General features: G+C 28.9%; 1 protein-coding gene across 2 annotated transcripts in view; it reads left to right on the top strand.

The window, feature by feature from the left end:
- The window catches only part of LOC135963305 (uncharacterized), a 264,932-nt gene extending 242,974 nt beyond the window's left edge, over window positions 1-21,958 (top strand). For both annotated transcript variants that reach the window (XM_065515101.1, XM_065515102.1), the window contains 6 exons: window positions 13,990-14,183; window positions 17,583-17,777; window positions 18,045-18,299; window positions 18,378-18,646; window positions 18,722-18,930; window positions 20,689-21,958. In XM_065515101.1, the coding sequence (XP_065371173.1) occupies window positions 13,990-14,183; window positions 17,583-17,777; window positions 18,045-18,299; window positions 18,378-18,646; window positions 18,722-18,930; window positions 20,689-20,837 (1,271 nt within the window). In that variant the 3' untranslated portion in view covers window positions 20,838-21,958. The remainder of the gene's footprint in view (window positions 1-13,989; window positions 14,184-17,582; window positions 17,778-18,044; window positions 18,300-18,377; window positions 18,647-18,721; window positions 18,931-20,688) is intronic.
- The last annotated feature ends 480 nt before the right edge of the window (window positions 21,959-22,438 follow it).

Here is a 22,438-nt window from a genome sequence, read left to right as displayed (position 1 = left end):
ATATTGTTGCTAAAACGGGGGAAAAGAACAAAACAAAAAAAATATTTAAAACCTGCAGAAAACGTGATGTTTTTTTAAAAATAAAACTGAGCAAAAATATAAATTTAAATACGTTTCGTATTTTGTTAAGAGCACAAGTTATCACACAAAATATTAAAACCTTTGAGATGTTTTTTTTTTGTTAACAATTTGCATTACAATGTTTTGAGGAATTTCAAATGAATACCAGTGAGATATATGTATAGTTTTTGAGGAATGAGGTTAAATGTTGTTATTTTTTTTCGTTTTTTATGGGTCATGAACTGGATTTTTTAAAGGGCCTATTAATTAGTCGTTCCAAATATCTTTTTATTTTTCTATTAATAGCATTTGTGTAAACATGTTACTTATGTGATTTAAAGCCGTTATTAAAATTAATTCAAAACTATTAAAAAACTATGTTAGTTAATTTTCTGGGAATATTCTTAAAAAAATTTAGATTCTAAATATTGTAGATTATGAACATTGCTTTACAATTTTAACATTATCAAATATTCAAGATTCTTAACCATTCCATTAAATAATTCATTACGAATTAATTCCTAGGCTTAACTCCTTTAGTAATTCATTATTTATAGAATTAATTCCTTATTGAATCATTAAATGTTGCTTTAATTCAATTCCTTTACAAAATGGCTTATTGAGTTTTTAAAATTTTTCTTTAATTAAAATCTATTACAAATCGGTTTAACATAATTTTTCATATTATAACGTCCGACACTCAATATTAGACACGAACCAGATTATATAAGTCTGAAACTAGAGATTAAATGTAGCAAAACTGCATTCACAGTTTTTTTTATTTCGTGGTCCTGTTTCTTTTTAAAAATACTTCATAATTATATAATTCTAAATGAGTAAAACCAAAAACAAATTGAATGAAGAAAAATTATATTCATGCCATTTGAATTAAAAAACATTAAACCCTTCAAATGTTGAGTGGACTTTACTATGTGGCTCTATGAAATGATTTGCTGACATTTTTAATCCTGAATCTCGATCTCAGTGAATTAAGAATTAAATTTAAGCTTAATTCATTAAAATGTTAGCACTTTGTTTCATACAACCATTCTCAATAAAACAAATTAGCTTCGTTCAAATGTTTCTATTCAATTATTAATTCATTGTTGAATTAAATCATAATTTTATTAAATTGTAACAAGATTTGAAGCTCTCAGTAGAACCAAATGACTTCTTTGGTTCAACTTTTATAAAAAATTCAATACATTAAATTTCCTTAATTGCTTCTCAAACTTAGTTTCAAGTCTGACAATTTTTGAACCTAGCACTAGTTCTAAAGATACGTGTTGCTTAACAATTCCTCAGAACTAGTTCCGATGTTGACAAATTCTGGTAAAAATCATTTATAGCGATCTAGTTGAGATTACTTTTTAGATATTATAGTGTATCGATGCAGGTCCTCCGAACGTTTACCCAAGAACGTAGCATGTCTGGTTGCATGAGCCAAACATCCACAAAGAATTCGAAATGCTATCTTCATTTCCCAGGATCCTTGCAGTTGCGACAATGATCACTGAGTGTGCGAGTTTACTTACATGTTTGGAGATCAGGCAATGGACTCTTTACACTGTCATCGCAATAGTATTCCGACTTCTCAGATAACGAATTTGTTCTTATTTTCAGGCTTTTCATAAAGTATGTCACTTTTAGTTGTCCCGAGCAGTTTTATAACAGTTATAGCATCCTATACATTAACATCAGAACTGGCTCTATGTTGCTCGTGCAAGTGTAGGATCCTAAGCCAGAATACTGGCAAATAAACAGACCAGTCTATGTAGTTCATTCTTAAATAAGAATAGTGGAAGTAATATTCGAGTTGAGTGACAGATCTAAATGTTTCATGAAAAAAAAATTATCTGAAATAAACTCAATTTATTCCTATGAATATTTGTCTCCATGGTAGCCAATGAAATGCGCTGACATCACTAATACGACGGAAGCCAACGCCATAGATCAGTTTGTAATCCGAGGACTAATTCTCGGATTCTTTTGAGTAAAAACTCGATCGCTATCGAATGCCAGCATTATGCAATAAAACCATGTTTTTAAAAGTATCAAATAAAAATTTGAAATCGCAACGCCAAACTAAAACGTGTTATGGCTATAGTATAGCAGTTTTTCCCCAGAAAAATAAATAAATATTTTTAAAAATTAACAAAAAACTCTGGTTTTTTCGATCTTGTCTCAAATATTCTGAGAAAAAAAATCTGTCTTCGTATCTTAGATGTGAGTTAATATGTTTTTCATAAAACAACCATTTCATTCAAATTCATCTTAGTACCATTTTAACAACTATTTGTCAAGCTGAGTAATTTATCACGTCTGTCTTAAAGTTGTAATACAAAGCATCTTTATATGTATACAAAAACACCAAAACTATTATTTATTTAATAAATAAATTAAATTTTAACAATAAGAAAAACGTTCTTAAAACTGTGAGTACAAGTATAAATAAAAACGAAACATTATTTTTAGTTTACAAAAAAAAAGATTGTTTTAAACTCAGGTTTATTTGACATAAAAAAAACGTTAACTTGTTGAAACACTCTTCTTTAGGGTTTGTTTTTGTTTGTTGGCTGCTTATTTTAACTTTTTGTTGAATTCTCTCTCTCTTTATATTTGTTTTAAAATTAACATATCTTTTGTATTAAATGTGTATGAGTTGTATTTCTTAATCTTTAAAAACTTAAGAAATCATCATTATCATACAACAACCTTACAGTGTTTTAGAAAAGTATGACAACAAATACAAGTACTTACTAGGGATGCCAAACCTAAACCCGAATTTTTCTCGGGAATACTTTTATATTTTATAGAGAGAAAACAAACATTTAACACAAAAATAAAGAATTTTAAGTTCCTTAAAATGTTTAAATTTTCTAGGGTCTGGATTTTATCGAGATTCAACTTTTAATAAGAACACGAACATATCCCGTACTCAAAACATCGGCCACTAATGAAGGATATCATTACCAACAACAGTGGTCCGTATTCTGAACTTTATGACAACAACAAAATTGTTTTTAATATCAATTTCCATACAAAAGTTATAAAATGTTATAGATTTTCTCACTGTCATAAAGTTCAGAACACTGGGAAAGATTTGAAATATTTTTTGTGTAAAATTTATTTTGAAATAAATAGTTTTCATTGTTAAATTTGATGTAAAACAAAAATCCCGATATCCCGGTTTTTCATTTATAAGATCCCGAATCCCGGGATTTGTAAAACCAAGTCCCGTTTGACATCCCTAGTACTTAGTTTTTATATTCAGACAATTTATTTTTAACATCTTTATTGTATTTTTTTACATACAAAAGAAACGAGTAACAATTGTTAAATGAAAAAGAGTTTTATTGTAAAAACTTGCAAAGAGAGAGAGATTGTTTTAATTTTTTTTATATTTACTTTGCTATTTCTGTTGTTATTTTTTCCACATTTTTTTAAAGTTGTTTACACGTTTTTTTTTCTCCAGCAAACAAAAATATTTTTCTTTTCTTTTACTGTGTGTCTGTCGGACTTCTGTCATTTGTCAACAACTCACAGATACTTGGCAATGTTTAAATGTATCTATGTAGAAAATGTGTGTCCGTGTGTTGGTAAATGTTAGTACGTGTTTTATAAATATAATTTCTATTTTACACTTACATTATTATACTCTTACTTACATTAGATGATAAACATTTTTACACATTCATGAGTAGCAGTAAACTTTGCTTAGAGTATTAAAAGAATTTAAACATTATTTTTTATATTCCGAATATTTTGAAATATTCCGACACTCCTCCTTAATGTGGGCATTCGTTTTTCTACACATGTATTAATGTTGTTCTGCTATAAACTTAGCACATACTTCTGACGTTACCCTCGTAACATTAATTTTTTTTTTAATTAATAAGTTCTATAGTTTTTATAGCTTTTTAATAGCTACAGGCAGTAAAAAATTCGTTGATACTTTTAATGAGTTAATTTCAAACTTTCAAAAATGCTCATAAATATGTTTGAAAAGGAATGTACCTTTCTGCCATATATATAAAGAAATATTGACTACTTAAGGTGAATAATAAATTTGGAAAGTGTAATAATTGATGTAGTGATCTGTATTTATGAAACAGAAAACTATAAAATTGACTTATGTATGTATATACCTATCTTAGGTTTTTCCTTTCATTTTCAATTTTAAAATTTCAATTATTAAATTCGTTTAAAATACTGACAAACGTTATGTTAATGTACGAGTTCAAAAAAACAATTTGTTATGAATATTATGTTGTCGCCGGTTGTGATGATGTTTGTGGAATAGACCACATAATAATGCTTACAAGCAACATAAGTCTATAATTTTTCTTCAACTTAAATATTATTTCAGTTTTATTTTCTTTTTCTATGTCAGTGTGTTGAATTTTTAATTAAAACTTTTCAAAAATTGTTGCTAACACAAGTATTTTTGGCTAACATACACACAAACTCTCAAAAACTTGCATACACATTAAGTTGTAAATTAGACCTGTCCCTAAAAAAATAGATTTGGTTTGTATGGGTATTATTTAATTTTTTAGTAGAAATCGGTTAGTTGTTGTGAAATTGTGTAAACTTTTGTCTTATTATAAAACATGAAAATTGAGTAAAAACTAACCGATTTATACCCGTAATTTCAACAAATAGATATCTACGGTGTAAATTACCCAGCAGATAAATTTACCTAAAAGGTAACTTGACATTAATCTAAAATATTTTTACTCCATAAGTAACTACCCAGTAAATTTTGTTTGTATTTTTGGAAGCTAAAACAAGTCGTAAGCGCTGTTGATACGCTTACTAAGAAGCCTTACCAAGAAAGCAACAAATAAGCCAATACTATCGAAAACATTTTTTTATTAATGTAAGCTAGCTAAAACAAATAAAAAGCTTACTGTTATCTCTTATAGAGAAGCAGGTTGTAAGTGAAATATTTAAATAATTAATGGACTTACTCCTGTCGCTTACAAGAAAGCAGTTTGTATTGCAGAGTAATGCTTCCATGTGGGAAATCGACATATAAAAATCATGCCTTCTGTAAGCAGGTTTGTAAGGGGTAATATAGCTTCTCTCACTTACAAACATAATTAAATGAAGCTACAATTTTTGCTGGGTAAGATCCCTTTCACAATAGGCAATTTAGTTGTGCAAGTCTCTTGCCCAACAACAAGACAACATGCTAAATTTTGTTCTCTTTAACCCGACATTACCTCAGGCATCTACAAACTCAAGAGACTTGCGCAACTAAATTGCCTAGTGTGAAAGGGGGATATGACAGATATCTATTTATTGAAATTACGGGCATTATTAGCATTTTCCCACGTCATATACTCACTATTTTACATACAAAAGTTATGGAAAGAACTATTTTCTAATCATTTTTGGGATATTTTAAAGGTTTTTTGGTTATAGGTGGGATTTCCAATAAAAAATTTAAATTTTTTTTTAATTTTGCATTTTGATAACAATAACTTTAAAATTTAATTATATTTTCCAAAAAATCAGTTGAAAATAATTTTTTATTTTTGCTAAAAATCGTTTATGATTTTTTTTTTTAAATTGCATACATTTTAGAATATACGACACAGTTTGATATAATTTTTCATTAATCTCATTAATTTGAGATTCGTTATTGAGAATCCCACATTTCTCAAAACAACTTTTAAAAAATGCCCAAAATGGGAATTATTCGATGTTTGTCTCTATTAATAGCAGGGCTGTAAATGAACCATTCATTTTTGAATTAACTCACGAATTATTCAAGCACTGAACTAATTTTTTTCACACAAAAAAATTAATTGATTGAAATTTGTGTCAATCAAATGAATTTGGTAAAAAATAATTGCAATTCATTTCCAATTCAAATGAATTGTAATTCGTTTCTAATTAAAATGAATTTGTCAAAGTGAATTGCAATTCATTTGAATTGTAAATCTACTGTAATCACTGTCGTTTTGTTATTCACCTAATTATACCCTACACCACCATAGTGGGGAGGGTATTATGCGTTTGTGCAGATGTTTGTAACGCCCAAAAATATTAGTCTAACACCCACCTTAAAGTATACCGATCGACTTAGAATCACTTTCTGAGTCGATTAAGCGATGTCCGTCCGTCCGTCCGTCCGTCCGTCCGTCTGGTTGGCTGGCTGGCTGGCTGGCTGGCTGGCTGGCTGGCTGGCTGGCTGGCTGTCCATGTAAACCTTGTGCGCAGAGTACAGGTCGCAATTTTGAAGATATTTCGATGAAATTTGATACATATTATTTTTTCGACTCAAGGACCAAGCCTATTGAAACTGGCTGAAATCGGTCCATTATTTCACCTAGCCCCCATACAAATGTCCTCCCGAAATTGGACTTTATCGGTCATAAATGTTTAATTTATATATGTATCTCCACAAATTCCGCTCCAAATAAGTTTTATATACACAAAATTCATATCACCAAATTTTGTTACGATCGGTCCATAATTAGTCATAGCTCCCATATAGACCCGCTTCCGAAAATCACTTTAACGTGCATAAATCGCTTAAAAATGTTGGTAAACACACAAAATTCAAAATAGTTACCTTCAATATACACATAAATCACACGACCTAATTTCATGGTGATCGGTCCATAATTGGTCATAGCCCCCATATAAGGCCCACTTCCGAAAATCACTCAAAAATATAAATTATTGAAATTTTAAAAGAAATTTTTTTTTGCTCTTTTACTTAGTGTAGGGTATTATATGGTCGGGCTTGACCGACCATACTTTCTTACTTGTTTTTTATATATTTTTTGTATATCACCTAGTATAGTCCAATGACAAAAAATTCTTAGATTTGAAATACCCATGATATATTGGAATTGTCACTTAGCGGCAGAATAGGAAATGAATTATTATTAGGTATCGTCGAAAATCCTAAAATAAAATTCAATTTTTATTTTTCATTCCCCCTAGATCTCCTCTTGAATTGATTTTTTAAGTAAATATAATTTTGTATATCACCAAGTATAGTCCAATGATATTCTGGAATTGTCAGCTAGCGGCAGAATAGGAATTGAATTATTATTAGGTATCTGCGAAAATCCTAAAAGAAACTTATTTTTTTATTTTTCATTGCTCCTAGATCTGCTCTCGAATTTGATTGATTGCAATTAATTTTTGATTTCATTCATTTGATTTACAATTCATTGTTCTAATTGGAAATGAATTGCAACTGCTTTTTACAAATTTATTTGAATTGAAATTAATTTCTGCCTAAACCACACTAACCCCCAGTTACACGAAGTCTAGTTATGCCTTAACTAATAGTTATACTGTCGGTTAAAATTATTTTTGTATGAAAACTGTCAGTATAACTATTAGTTAAAACATAACCAGACTTCGTGTTACTGGGGGTAAGGTAGATAGAATAACTGAAAATTAGAGTTTTGTAGTCCTCTTCTAGAAAATTCCATATACATATATAAAAATCTTTCAAATCAGATCATATTCCTCAAAAATCCCACTTTGGGGCTAACGTCCAAATTCAAAACTAAAACTCATCTACAACCTCCTCTATGGCCATGAGAATTTTAATATTTTAATATCGGACATTCAGTTTAGAAGTTACAGATTTATTTCCACTTTTTTCAGTTCCCCTCACTGTGGAAAGGTTCTTGTTATTCGATTGATCTCAAATTTAGCATCCATTAATCTTAGCTACAAAATAACACCCACCTAAAGAAATTAAATTTTTTAAGGGCTGGTCTAATGTACACACAAATGTACTGTATAAATATAAAGTAACCTAAGTAAGTACGTACTACGACGAGTAAGTACTTTATTTAAATTCATTTGTATGTTTTTATCATACATAAATATGTACTTTTAAAACATATTTATTTTAATGTTGTTGTTTTTGTAGTTGCCATGACTGTTTTCATTGTTGTTGTTGTTGTCAACAAATGTTGTCTTAAATGCAAATGGCTTAATTTTAGCCGCTTGTCTACTTTGACATTCAAACATTTTTGTGGTTTAAATTAAAAATAAACCTAAATTATAAAAAAAAACTCAACAACATTTTTCTATATTTTGCTAGGTAAAACAAAAATATATATTTATTCTAGACAGAGGATTTGGTATTATTATTTTTTCTAGTTATATTTTTTTTTAAAAGATGAGATTAACACAGATAATTTATTGTAATGCTTGTAGTTAATCATTATTTTTTGTTTTGTTTCATTATTATTATAATTTTTTTCTTTAAATACATCATTTTAGCTTATGACTATGTCAGTACTTCAGTAGTAATATTTTAATTAATTTTTTTTTAATTAAAAATTTGCTTTGAAGACCTAGTTGATGATTTTTGTGGATTATAAATTGTGAATATTTTATGAATTTAATGGAGAGTCGCTCAAATACTTGAGAATAATTGTTGACAATTTCAAAATATATTATAGTTTAACTGAGGCATTTTCTCCTACAAACCTTCGATAACAACTATCGCAAAATGTTGCACATTTCTTTCAGTTTGTGACTGCAAATTCTTCACTCTCGAAGTTTTGAGAAATTGTTTGTTAGAGTATTATAAAGCGAATAAATATTCAATTGTTTGGTCGGGTGGGATCACTCAACCCATATATAATTTTCAGGTTTTGCAAAAATATTTATATGCTTGTATTGAAAACTAGAACAGGGATGGATTATTTTAGTACTATGTACTTTACCAGTATTTTTTAATATAGGACAAACACCACTGCGATTTTTTATGCCAAAAAAATCAAATATTCAAAAAACTTTATTTAAAAAAGTCAAAAACAAGTATTTTTTGTTATTTTGACAAATCGAATGGCTGTTCAAAGTATTTTGTATCATCATAGTTGATCCAAAAATCTCTCAAGTACAGTTTCGGATCTTAAAATAGTCAAATTCTTTCACTTATTGTTCATGGCTACTTAGCTGTAATATAATTAAGTACGTGAAATATCCAAAAAGCAGTGCCATACTAAAATATCCATTTCCTATCCCTGAGCTAAAATATATTGATTGAAATTTGTATTCCTCAATTGCTTATTTGCGTGAGATTCGTTGACATTCGTGCTGCGAACATTGAAATAGCCAAACATCGGGCCACTGAATTGGAGACTTAAAATTGGGGCCAAACAGATTCTAATACATTTAAACCATCCAAACTGATACGATAAATGATAACAATAGAAGTAAATTTTAATACATCTTTCTATACACAGAGAAAACAGTTTCGTGATAGCAAGCGAATTTGTTGCCAATCGAATGATTCGGTTGCACACATAGAATTTTTCAGTTCTAACAACAGAAAGTCAGTTGATAAAGAAGAATTTCAGTTGAAACAAGTTACCCCTTCCAAAATATTGTAGCCACAACTGTAAAATTCGGTCACTAAGATAGAATCATTCGATTGGCAACAAATTCGGTTGCTATCACGAATCTGTTTTCTCTGTGTATACATATATAAAATAGTAACGTTTCTGAGTGACTGACAGAGGCATAGGGTAACATAGAGACGAGACGTAATTGTCAAAAACCTAAGTCTGTTGTCAAAAACCTAACTCTTGCAATGATTTGTTGTATTTCTGTTTGACAAACGGAATGTCTCGTCTCTATGTATAATTCTCTATGGACTGAGGTATAGACATGAAATTTGGACTATTGTTTCCCAAATATTTTTACTCCATAAGTAACTAACTAAAGTAGGGATTTTTGGAAATTCGAAGGTTTAGGGGGTAAAAACGGGTAAATTCGGTAACATTATATCGTCAAACTAATATTGATTACAAAAACATTTAAAATGCATCTTTTTTGATATTCGAATCCATTAGGGGAGAAAACGGTTAAAAACTAGGTATTGGTACTTTTTAGCATTCAATGTATCTTTTAAACCTATGCAAACATAAATAAATTTTAAAACGTTTAATTTTCTTATCAAAAAAATACCAAATATAAATTATCAAGGGTTAATGACTGTATTTTGGTACCCTTTGTAAATGTAGAAATAGCACTTTATATTATATTCCTCTCAAATTAAAGTATATCACTTGTTACTTTTTGAAAATTCTTTTTAGAGATAAAAAGCTAATAATTTATTTGGTAGTTTTCTTATTATTATCTCCTACTGCCACAAATAAATTTTTGTAGACCAACATTACTGATACTGAAAAAGATACCAAAAGAGGGAAAACGGAAAATTGCATTTCATTTTGTACTTTTTGGATATTTGACATTTTGGGAAAAATCACTTCAAATTTTTGGTATTTCCATATTAAAATATCGTTTTTATATAAATCGATCTATACTTATGTTTTTTTAATTAAGATCTCTTACTATAAGTTAGGCATTTTATTATGTAACATTTCTGTTACTTTAAAAGGTACCAAAAGAGGGAAAAACTGAAAATTTTATATTATTCTCAATTTATTCTAAAGGAGACTTGAGATATACCTAAATTAACTTACTTTTAAAACACGAATATGAAAAAGTAAAATGGGATAACTTGGGTAAGCAATTTGATATGATTACAAATTAAGATTTCTTAATATTTTTTTGTTATCGAAATAGCAAATAAATCCATTACAAAATCTATCAAACCGATTTGTCACACACAATAAGCTCTTCAGGTTTTTATTTTTTCTGCAGCTAACATTATTTAACAATGCAGATCATTAAACTCCTTTATAGTTACATTAGACATTATTTTATAATTAAATTAAATCATTGCTGTGGAAAGACATTGATTGCTTCATGCACTTCACATTCAATCAACTTTTATACGCAATTAAACATTAATTAAAACAACAATTGAATTATACAAGAATTTCAAAGATAAATACCTCATAGGACAATTCAAGCAAATAAAAATTAAATTCGACACACAATAAATAAATAAATAAATAAGTTTTGTGCAAAGTGCAATGAAAAAACTAACACGATTAGTGAATTACAAAACGAAACAAATGAAAAATGTTAAAACCTATAATCCATTCGATACCGGTGATAATAACGGCACAGACGGAAATGATGAAATGTCACATACGAAATATAATAAAAAGTCCAAATTTCCAACGAAAACGAAATCAGAAAATAATAAAACGCGTTTGCAGCCAATAGTGCACAATTACCACAATAAAAACTCAAATGCAACAGCAGCAACGTCAGCGTCGCCGTCAACGACAGCAATTGCAAACTCAACGAAAACGAAAGCTGGTGGTAATAAATTTTTTATGCCAACAACAAAGAAATCAAAACAACAATTAAAACCAAGTGCTAGTTGCACATATACGACGTCATCGTCATCTACATCACGCACAGCCTATAATGGCAGTGGCGGTGGCAATAATATTAATTATGCCTCGTTAGATCGCATGCGCAACAGCAGTTGCAACTCAACGCAATCGATTAAAGTCAACCATAAACGTAAATGGCCATATTTATGGTGGAAACGTTATGGACGTCATAGAAAACCAAAAAATTGGCGCTTGAAACACAAACTATCATGTTGGCGACAGCTGCGAAAGAAGTTGTCATGTTGCAAGCATTCCTCATCATCTTATAATTCCGATGAAGATGATGATATCGATGCTAAATTTAATGCCTACGTTTGTGAGCTAAAACGTAGAGACGCACGTGAAGCAGAGGAGGAGGAGGACAAGAGGCAACAATTAGCCAAACACTTAAATGTCAGCAGTAGCAGTAGCAACAGCACAAAAGCGGCTGATGATAATTGTAAAATACAATTGCCAGCAATAAGTATGACATCACAACTAGACACAGACAAAATTAATCATGCAACTAACGTAACTATAAATCCACCTACTTGCCACACTCCTCTACCATCTACACCACCCACCACTCAAGTAACAATATTAGAATCTTCTACTACCACCACAACTACTTTCAATACTACACCACCCACTTCTACTAATAATATTAATAACAGTTGCAACGCTAGAGTTTCTTTTGCCGGCTTGCCACCGCGCCACACCCAGCCAGCTAATACTAACGTCACCACTTTACAACGACGTCACAGTCAACATTTACCCGCACACTCCTCCACCAGCAAGTCTCAACGTGCCTGGACTTGGGACGATAGTTTACGCTCAAATTCTGATCGTTTCCTGGAGACTTTGGAAGAAGATGTTGATATAAATGATTTTGTAATTGTTGCAAGTGAATCTGTTATTAATACCGCATCGACTTCGGTGAATAGTTCACGCTGCAGTGTGTCACGCAGTAGACCATCTCTACAGCAGTTATTGACCAATCAAAGCTTAGACAATGAAGTTGATGCCAATGATGCAATTCTTGATTTTGTGGTAATACAAGGAGGTAGTGCAAGTGTCTCAATTTTTAAATTTTCTAAGTTTTGTCCATTGTAAATTATCATTATATAGACTACATCATCATATGGGGATGTATTTTTCAGAGTCGACTTATTGACGTCCATGTAATCCTAAATACTAATCAAACAAATTTTTCACAAAAATGTCCCAGATATTCAAATTTAGAGGGGTATAAAATATAAAATGCAACCGAAATAAAATGGAATTACATGAATTCCAGAAGACATCACAAACAAATCATCTTCGTTAAATATAAAATACTTAATATTAAAAATAGTTTAAAACAAGTAAGAGAGCTATATTCGGCACAGATCAAAAATTAGCCTAAAATCGAGGTTGTCCCAGTTTTTTCCTTATATCTCAGCCATGAAAACTGTAGAAATTACAAACGGAATAACAAATTTATATATACCGTTGCCCCTCATGGTGAAGGGTATAGAAATGTAAAATGTGAATGATATCTCGAGTTTTCGAAATTTAAAACAACTTATGATATACGGAAATCATGCGATCGGTCCTTAATTGTACATAGCTCCCATAAAGTATTGATAGCAAGACAACAGTTCCATATGCACAGAACCCCAATTTTATGACGATCGGTCCATAAACAAAACAAACTAATGCTAATAAATCTCAACATTTTAAAAGGCCCGGTCCATATAAATGTATTCCCATCTTATCTGATTATATATCTTATATAAGGCCCACTTCTTCAAATCAGTTAATAAAGCACAAATGTTTCTAAACTTTTAGTAATGTAAATACTGTTAGAAGTGCTTGATAATTGCTGCTAACTTTATTTAAAGTCTCGTTATTAACCCTGTTCCAACGCATAAATATTATCATTAAATTCTTACATGTTTTTAAAAAAAAATTATGTGCTGTTTTTCTATAGCGAACGAGTACTTTGAGTGGAAATTTAACATGTCTTTTGTTATTGTAACAAAAACAAAATACATGTAAAACGTCCACTCAAAGCGGTCACTCGCTATAGAAAAACAGCACATTAATATTTTTAAAATCATTAAAATTATCAAAATATAATAAACATTTTTAGAAAAAACGTTATTCCCAAAAAAGTTCTGTTAATTACATTATTAGAAATTAAGACGAGGTTCTATTACATCTGAAACTAAATCAATTATTCAACATGAAAGTAATTTTTCTTTTAGTTAATTTACGTCATATTTATAATAATATTCATATTAATCTGTAAAATTATTGGCTGATACTCATATACCCTTGGCAACAGTGTAATTACCCAGCCAGCCACTCAGTCAGGGTTAAAATATCATTCATCATTATAGTGTAAAAATAATATGAAATTGATAAACAATAGAGAGAGAGAGATAAAAAAAACAACTGCATGTAAAACCATAATTTATAATTAGACAATGATTAAACAAATATTTTTTATCTTTTTCTATTTATAAAACAATAAAACAAACTTGCAATAAATGCTTGTATGTGGAAAAACACAATAATTAAATAAATAATAATAAAACACTTGATTCTATATTGAAAAAACTAATGAAATTTTTTACATATTTTCATATCATTACAGAGGAGGCAAAAGTGGCCGCTGAGGAACTTAGCCGTTCACCCATTATGGGTCAACGTAACAGCAATGATCCCACCTCTAGTCCCATACAATCACGTGGTTCAGCCTCCAGTGATAATTGGCCCACACAATCCGATGAAGATATAGATCGTTTGGTGGCAATGCATCAAAATCGCAGCAGTTTAAGTTCATTAGGTGTAAGTATTCTTGTATTTTGTTTTTTTGTTTTAATAATTTAATTATATTTTATGAATGACATTATACAAATCTAAAAAACAAGATAAAAACGTTGTGACTCAAGTGCGCTTGTAATTTAAATTCATAATTTTGCCTGCACTTCAAATAAGATTATCTTTTGTGTGAGATAAAGTTAGAGCGTTAAAAACGTACGACAATTCCACAAATAAATACTTGTACACTTTTGCACATTTATAAGCTGTGTTGTTTATATACACAAATGACAGCTACTTATTTATTTTAAAAAATTAAATGCATTTGAAATAGCATTATCTGCTACTAGCTAGACATTTTAATGTCCCACTTTTCTTGGACAATCATTAAAACTTAATAATATTTGTAATAAAACTAATAATTTAAATGTCACTAGTATGTATTTACTTACTACTATGACTTAACTGAAATAGAAGTTAATAATGGAATTAAGTTATGTAACTTTTAAGTTATTTCAATCTCTTAGAAAAAAATTATATTCCAAATTTGTTAAAACTGTACATCAGCATCCGTAGTTATAAACAAAATTTAGCATGGATTTAACATACGAGTTATTTCTAATGTATTTCTTAACCACCCGCCAAACTCATGTTAACGATCAATCAAAGGACACTGTCACACAATATATATTTAACGTATAGCAGTGCCCTTTAACAACAGCTGTTTTGTGTCAAAGTAAATTTGTAAATAAATGTGAAACATATCATAAAAGTTTTGAATGGGATAAAAATAAAATTAATTAATTCCACATCTTCTTGTTATGATTTGAGGGAAATAGCATAAATATAAATGACAACAAATACATCTGAGTTGACTTTTTGTTAAATAGTTGGCAATACATCACACTTTCAGAGTTGATTTTCAAATTATTAACTGACAGACAAAAATACATTATAAATAAAAGGCCTGTTTCACGATGTCAAAAGAAAAATGATTCGATCAAATTTGTATGAAAACTATTCGAAAGAATTTTAAAAACTGAGTGTTTTTTATACAAATTTTTTCGACTCATTTTACTTTCCTCATCGTAGTTTTTGGTTATAAAAACCGCCGCAGATCTTTATGGTCATACGAAATTTTAAGTTGCTCAAAAAATTGAAATTATCAAATTTCATATAGGAATTAATATAAGAAATCGCTCAATGTCAATTGTATATATCTTTCTAACCAATTATCTAATTTTTTACAATATTGGTCTCATAGTAATAGAGTTTTTCTTTTCCCGCACTGTTTCATTTCCCGGGAAATCGGGATTCATTTTGAAATTTCCCGAGATGTCGGGAATTCCCTCCTAGAACAAATTATTAAATTTTAAGTTAAAAAGCTAAAAATAAAAAATGTCATTGGTTTTAAAATGTAATTGGATACAAATAAAAAATCCAATAAAAATTTAATATAAAGAGATAAACTGACTCGATTTCTAATTTTGGTTGTATAAAAACCTGTTACCATTGGTCATTTGTACCGGGATGGCTTCAATTTCCATTAGATTTTGTTCTACCTTCGTTTGATTCCAATTAATTCTGTTAATTCGCAATAAAAATATTTTTTTTATACCCTTCACCTTCATGAGAAGGGTATATATAAGTTTGTCATTCCGTTTGTAATTTCTACAATATAATTTTCCGACCCTATAAAGCCATGTCCGTCTGTCTGTTGAAATAAATTTTCTGAAGACCCCAGATATCTTCGGGATCCAAATCTTCAATAATTCTGTCAGATATGCTTTCGAGAAGTTTCCTATATAAAATCAGCAAAATCGGTCCACAAATGGCTGAGATATGAGAGTAAAACCAAGACAACCTCGATTTTTGACCTATATCTGGATTACTAAGACATTAATATAGACAATATGGATATCTAAAGATAGATATTTCAAAGACCTTTGCAACGACGTATATAAGACCTTAGTAAGTATATAAGACCATAATAACAATTCGAAAAAAAATTTCCAATAAATGAAAAAAACAACTTTGGAAAAAAAAAAATTTTTACCTGAAAATATTTAAAATTTTTATTTTGAAGTATAATTAGTGAAGGTTGTATAAGATTCGGCACACCCGAATATAGCTCTCTTACCCGTTTTTATTAGTTTTGACTTGGCAATGTTTTGTTTATAAAATCAAAAATTTAGTATGGATGTTAATTAAAACTTGAAGAAAACTCAATAATATTAAACAGAATTCAATTCCACGGAAGGTGGTTTTATTCCAAATAATTTCGTTTTTCTTTATGAAAAAGGAAAATACTATAATAATTCCACCATTTCCAACATTCAAAAGATTTTGGAATAATTTCAATAATGAACTTGTTATTGGTATATTTGGGTTAAATTTGTTTTGTTGTATGAATCTTCTGCATTTGTTTTGGATCTTTAAGTATCTTTTACAGAAAGTCAAGTTCAAAAAACTTCACATAAAACTAAAGAAAATAATTCCCGGGAGTTCTCGTACAATTCCCGGGATTACTCCTCCTGGGAATTCCCATGAAAAACTCTACATAGTACCCTAGTTTCGACATGTTTTCTTAAAAATCCTTTGATTTATTGAATTTTCGATAATTCAAATCTAATCCAAATTGGTTGAATAAATCTTTTTCTTCCAGAAACAAATGTATAAAGCAGAATTGTAATAGATTTGAATTGAAGATAAATTTTATGACACAATAACGAGTTATTTTTATAAAAAAAATAATTCTAATTACTCAGAACTGGTCAAGCGATTTGATCCTCATGGGTTAGGTAGGACTGACTATAATTCTATCACTTTATGTTACCCTGTCACTTGATCCAGGAAGAGATAATTCGACAGCACTCTGTGACAGGTCAAGGAACTAACCTCAAATAACATGTTTTGTTTTGTATTTTATTTAGATATTAAAATTAATTGAAATTTTTACAAAATTTTTTATACTTAAATTATTGATAAATTGTTTACACAAATGTCCAGCACTGCTATATAAATTGGTCCGATTGAAGTTGTAAAAAAATACATTAAATTATAATCAAAAAAATTTTAGGAATTAATTTTGTCGTTTTTGAGCCAGAACCCAGTATCTGTCTCTTTCATAAAAGAAGTCCCTGCCAACTTCCCTGAATGATTCATGTATACATACATTAAATAATTTGTGTATCTCTGTTTTAAAAGCAAAATAAATCTTAAAATTGAAAACGAGATAAGCTTCACTTACATTTGCATTCTTATTGCATTCATTCCAATTTAAAATTTCAAATGAAAGAGCAAAACAGATGCAAAACAGAAAACAAAGAACATTAACATTAATCTAAATATTTTTTTTGTTAGCGTTTAAATGAATTTTCCAAACAACTTTACTAATTATTTGTATTGAATCTCTTTATTTTACAGTTGCGTTCCGATTCAATGGCTAGTGTATATTCCGGCGCCGGTGAGGGTCGTTATGGTACAGTTGTGGTCAAGGGTCAAGTGGAATTTGGTATGCAGTACAATTATAAATTGGGAGCATTGGAAATACATGTGGTGAGATGTAAAGACTTGGCTGCTGTTGATTCGAAGCGTAATCGTAGTGATCCATATGTTAAGGTAAATTTATGCACTAAATGCATTTAACTAAATGATAAACAAAATCGAATCCTATTAAACTAAAGACTGTGGCTTAATTTTTTAAATAAACTGCAGTTAAATTGTTGTTTAATCTTATTCTAAGATTAGTTAACCTAAGGAAACGTAAGATTAAGGTTAAATATTTTGTTTTAATAATGTAAAAGCTACAAATATTTAATACTTCTTGCAAAACTTTTAATTTCATAGAAATATAATTTTTAATTTCTTTCTTTTATTTTAAAACAGGTTTATTTATTACCCGATAAATCTAAGCCCGGCAAACGCAAAACAAAAGTTAAAAAACACACCCTTAATCCCATATTCGATGAGGTCCTACGTTTCCATATGCCCATCTCCAATTTAGAGTCTCGCACACTCTGGCTAACAGTGTGGCATTCGGACATGTTTGGACGCAATGATTTCTTGGGAGAAGTGAGTGTCAATCTACAGGGTAGAGTATTTGATAATCCACAATCACAGTGGTATTTATTGCAAGAAAGGGTAAGTTTCTAAACACATAAGAATTCTCTAGTTCTGAACCAAATAATTAATAATTAATTTTGTTTTTCTTTTCAACAGAGTGAACCTTTCGATGAAGTGGCCACTTATAGAGGAGACATTGTGGTGGGCTTAAAATATGTTACACCTGAGGGTAGCAAATCAAAATTCATGCGTGCAGCTTCATTGGCCACTGGTGGTGGTTTGAGAAAGTTTGGCAGTATTAAATCGGTGGCTAGTTCAAAAACCGATCGTTCGGCTAAAGGTGGTCAATTGCATGTGTTGGTCAAGGAGGCCAAACATTTAACGCCCATTAAGCCAAATGGCTCATGTGATGCTTTTTGTAAAAGGTAAGTTGTTTATAGGTGCTTTTTATATAAATCGTTTGTAAATTCATTTTGTTTTTCTTTATTTTTTGTTTGCAGTTATTTATTACCCGATCGTACACGCAGTTCCAAACAAAAGACACCCATTGTTAAACGTTCAACAAATCCTAGCTGGAATTATACTTTCATTTATGAAGATGTCTCATTGGAAGATTTATCCGAAAGAGCTTTAGAATTAACGGTCTGGGATCATGATCGTTTGGCGAGTAATGAATTTTTGGGTGGTGTTCGATTTTCATTGGGAACATGTAAGTTGAAAAATTCTTTATAAAAGTGTATTATTAAATCGGGAAATAAATGCATAATTAGGATGGACCAAAACAAAGCAGTCGATGTTCTCAACTAAAATGAAAATTTACATTTAGATGGTAACATCGACAATGCACAATGGGGCAGTATCAACATTTTTTGGAAATAAATCTGGCATTTCTAAACGGTAGTTCCGATCGGGATAAAATTTGACAAGAGCTTAGCCAAGGAGTATTCGAGTTTAAATTATTAAAATGGACCTTACAAATTCTCCAGGGGCAGCGCTATGGGGGCTCAAAGTAGGGTACCTTCGACATGTAAATTTTTAAACACATGTCAATTTTTTGTTTCCCATCCATTATATTTTTGGTCTTGAAAAAACATGCTTGCGTGTGCTATTTATCTCTTATAATTTCCGAGTTATAGGCATTTTAAAACTGAAATTTTAAAATTTTGCCTCCAATTTTTTAAAAAAATGTTTTGTTAGTTAGACAACTAAATCGCTAATAATATACAGAAGATTTCAGAGCAATATCAATTATTGATCCAAATATAAACAATTTTTAATTAAAAAATTTAAAAATAGTAGATTTTTACTGTTTTTTGGGGGAAAAGGTTACTTAACCCTTTTTTTAATTTAAAAAAAAATGTCTTTAAGAACATATTACCATTTTATGTTTTTCTAAAAGGTATTTTTACGCAGAACATTTTGGAGTAAAAAACATGTCCTATTTTTCAATTATGTTGACCCTACGTTCTTCGGAAGTTTACCTATTTTTTATCAAAATTTTAACTTTGGGCCACATGTTATAAAATCCCAAAGCTGGAATTTAAAAAAGGAAAGAAGCTTTGGAAACCTTGATGTGTTCCCAATTTATCTCCAAAGTATTTTACCAGCCCCGAATTAATTGTGGACCCCATGGGCAAAATTGTAAAAGTAAACTTTTTTGGGATTTTTGCTCCTATTTTTAAGAATTGCGGGATTCCCTTTGACTTTTTGACAAGTTTTTTTACACTTTATTATTTATAATGACAACTTTAAAAAACGTTAAAAACTTCATTGAGTTTTGTTCATAAATAACGATTTTATTACATATTACATATTTATTGAGATTCTAAAACTAAAATTTGTATCAAAATTTTAATAGAATTGCAAATATTGTGAGCAATTTGATCCACACTTATTCCTAACTAATTTTTTTTTTTGTTTAGACAAGTTAAATTTTGTTCTTTCAAAAAATATCTCAAGTCAATAACTCAATTAGATTCAAAAATATCCCACTTTAAAACTCTGTTCTTCAAAAAATGGTACTTTTTCATACTAAAATTTGTTAATAAATGTTCTTAATATTTTATTCAACACAATTCATTAGTTCTGACTCAGTCACATTAAGAAAATTTATAAATCGTGTAACGTTTTCAACCCGTTTATAATGAAAAATCTAAATATTAGGGTGGTGGTTATAGTAATTTAAATAAACTGAGCTTAACTGGCTCTTAGTACAACTCCAAGCAATTTAACTAGAGTTTAATCAATATGATTATTATTTATTGAAAATTTAGGAACATATTGATATATTCACATATTTTATACTTTTTGTTCTGTTAAACAAGATTAAGGAATCATAGTTTAAGTTTGATTCCTAAGGGGCATAAATTATGCAATCGAAGAGGTGTATAAGAAACCTAAGTACCTTTTATTATTTTAACGATTCGATCTTTACACAAATTAATTTTTATCTTTTTGTATTTTTCAGGCAAGAGTTACGGACGCCAAGTTGAGTGGATGGATGCCTCCGGTAAAGAATTATCATTGTGGCAAAATATGCTCGATCGTCCTAATTTCTGGGTAGAGGGCAGTGTTATTTTAAGATCAACTTTGGATGGTATCAGAGCGATACCATAAAATTGTAATTATTAATTTAATTATCTGTAGTTTTAGTTGTTTGTTTAAGTTCTTTTTTATTATTATTTTAAATCTATTATTTGCATTATTTAAACCCATATATATTATACAAAGCTGTAATCAGCGCATTTGTTAGAAGTTTATGGCAAAAAAAAATCAGTATAAAACTGAAATTGAAAACGAAAAGCTCTGAAATGATTTGAAGTTCAAAAAAGTATTCAATATTCTTACCCAAAAAAAAAGAAGAAAGAAACCAAAATAATTGTATTTAAAACAAAATTTCATGACAATTTTTTGAAAAGCATTATTAGCATTAATTTTTGAAATGAAAAAATTTAAAAAAAAAATTGAGAGAAAAAAGCAAATAACTTATTTCAAAAACAAAACTGAAAACATGTTAATTATAAAGAAATTATAAAAAATAATATTTAATTAAAAGAAATATAATTATATAAATATACATTAATAACTAAATATAAATATATTCACCCTTGTATGTATAGCTATATTTAAATACATATTTTATAAGTTTAATATTAAGACGATTGAAAATAAATTATAACAAAAATTTAACTTTTTATATACAAAACAAAAACAACTCAATTATTTTCTAATTTCCTAGTTTCACTACTTTCCAAAACAAAACTAAAAAACATATCACTATTTCTTATCATCAACTACTAAAACCTAAACTATAAAATTTAAAAAAAAAACAAAAAAAAATCTTAAAATTTAACCAAAACTTTCTAAAAAGCCTTATTCGAGAAAAGGTATTTTGGCGTAGAATTAAATACAAAAAAAATAGAAAAACGGTTTTCTGTGTTAAAACTTTATAAACAATTTTTATATGACAAACCAATAATAATTATAAATAATTAATATAATAACATCAACCAACAAAACAAAAATATATAAAAAATTGCAATATTGCATATTGATGCGTTCGAAATTTTGAAGGACAAAAACCAGATAAAAATACAATTAATCTACTTAAAGTTAAGATTACATTTACAAAATAATATTATTTAATATAAAGCAAACAAAACAAAAACTAAATATTATATAATATACATACATAAATACTTTAGTATAAATCAAAAAATAAAATCTTTTAAAATAAATTTTCTTTTTTTTCTTTTTATTTCATATTTTAGTTTGTTTTTAGTTTAGTTGCGAGAATTTTATTTGTTTTCATTTCATTATAATATCTTTGGTTAAAAGTAATTAGTTGTGAAATTTAAAGAAAACATATGAATATTTCTCATCAAATTCGAATATTTATTAGATACAAATCATTTGCCTAACTGTGAGAAACAAGTCCAAGCTTTTAACTTCAATTACATTATATAGGACAACACAGTTCAAGGATTTACAGCTCTAATCCAATTTGAATACCTTCCCAGAACTAATAAATCGATTGGATTTACTGAATTTATTTCGTAAACCCAACTGTTTTAGAAAATAATTCTACCTGAGACATATTCTATTTTCTATTGTTAAAGGTATTTATTTATCGTTTCGAAAAAACATTTATTGTTTACACGATAGTATTACAAATATTTTATTTCTTTGTTGATTGATATTTTTATTTTACATTTTCT

This window comes from Calliphora vicina, chromosome 1, assembly GCF_958450345.1.
Source record: "Calliphora vicina chromosome 1, idCalVici1.1, whole genome shotgun sequence".
Lineage (NCBI taxonomy): Eukaryota > Metazoa > Arthropoda > Insecta > Diptera > Calliphoridae > Calliphora > Calliphora vicina.
Note: the sequence above shows the minus strand (reverse complement) of the source record. Positions and strands in the feature narration are given on the sequence as shown.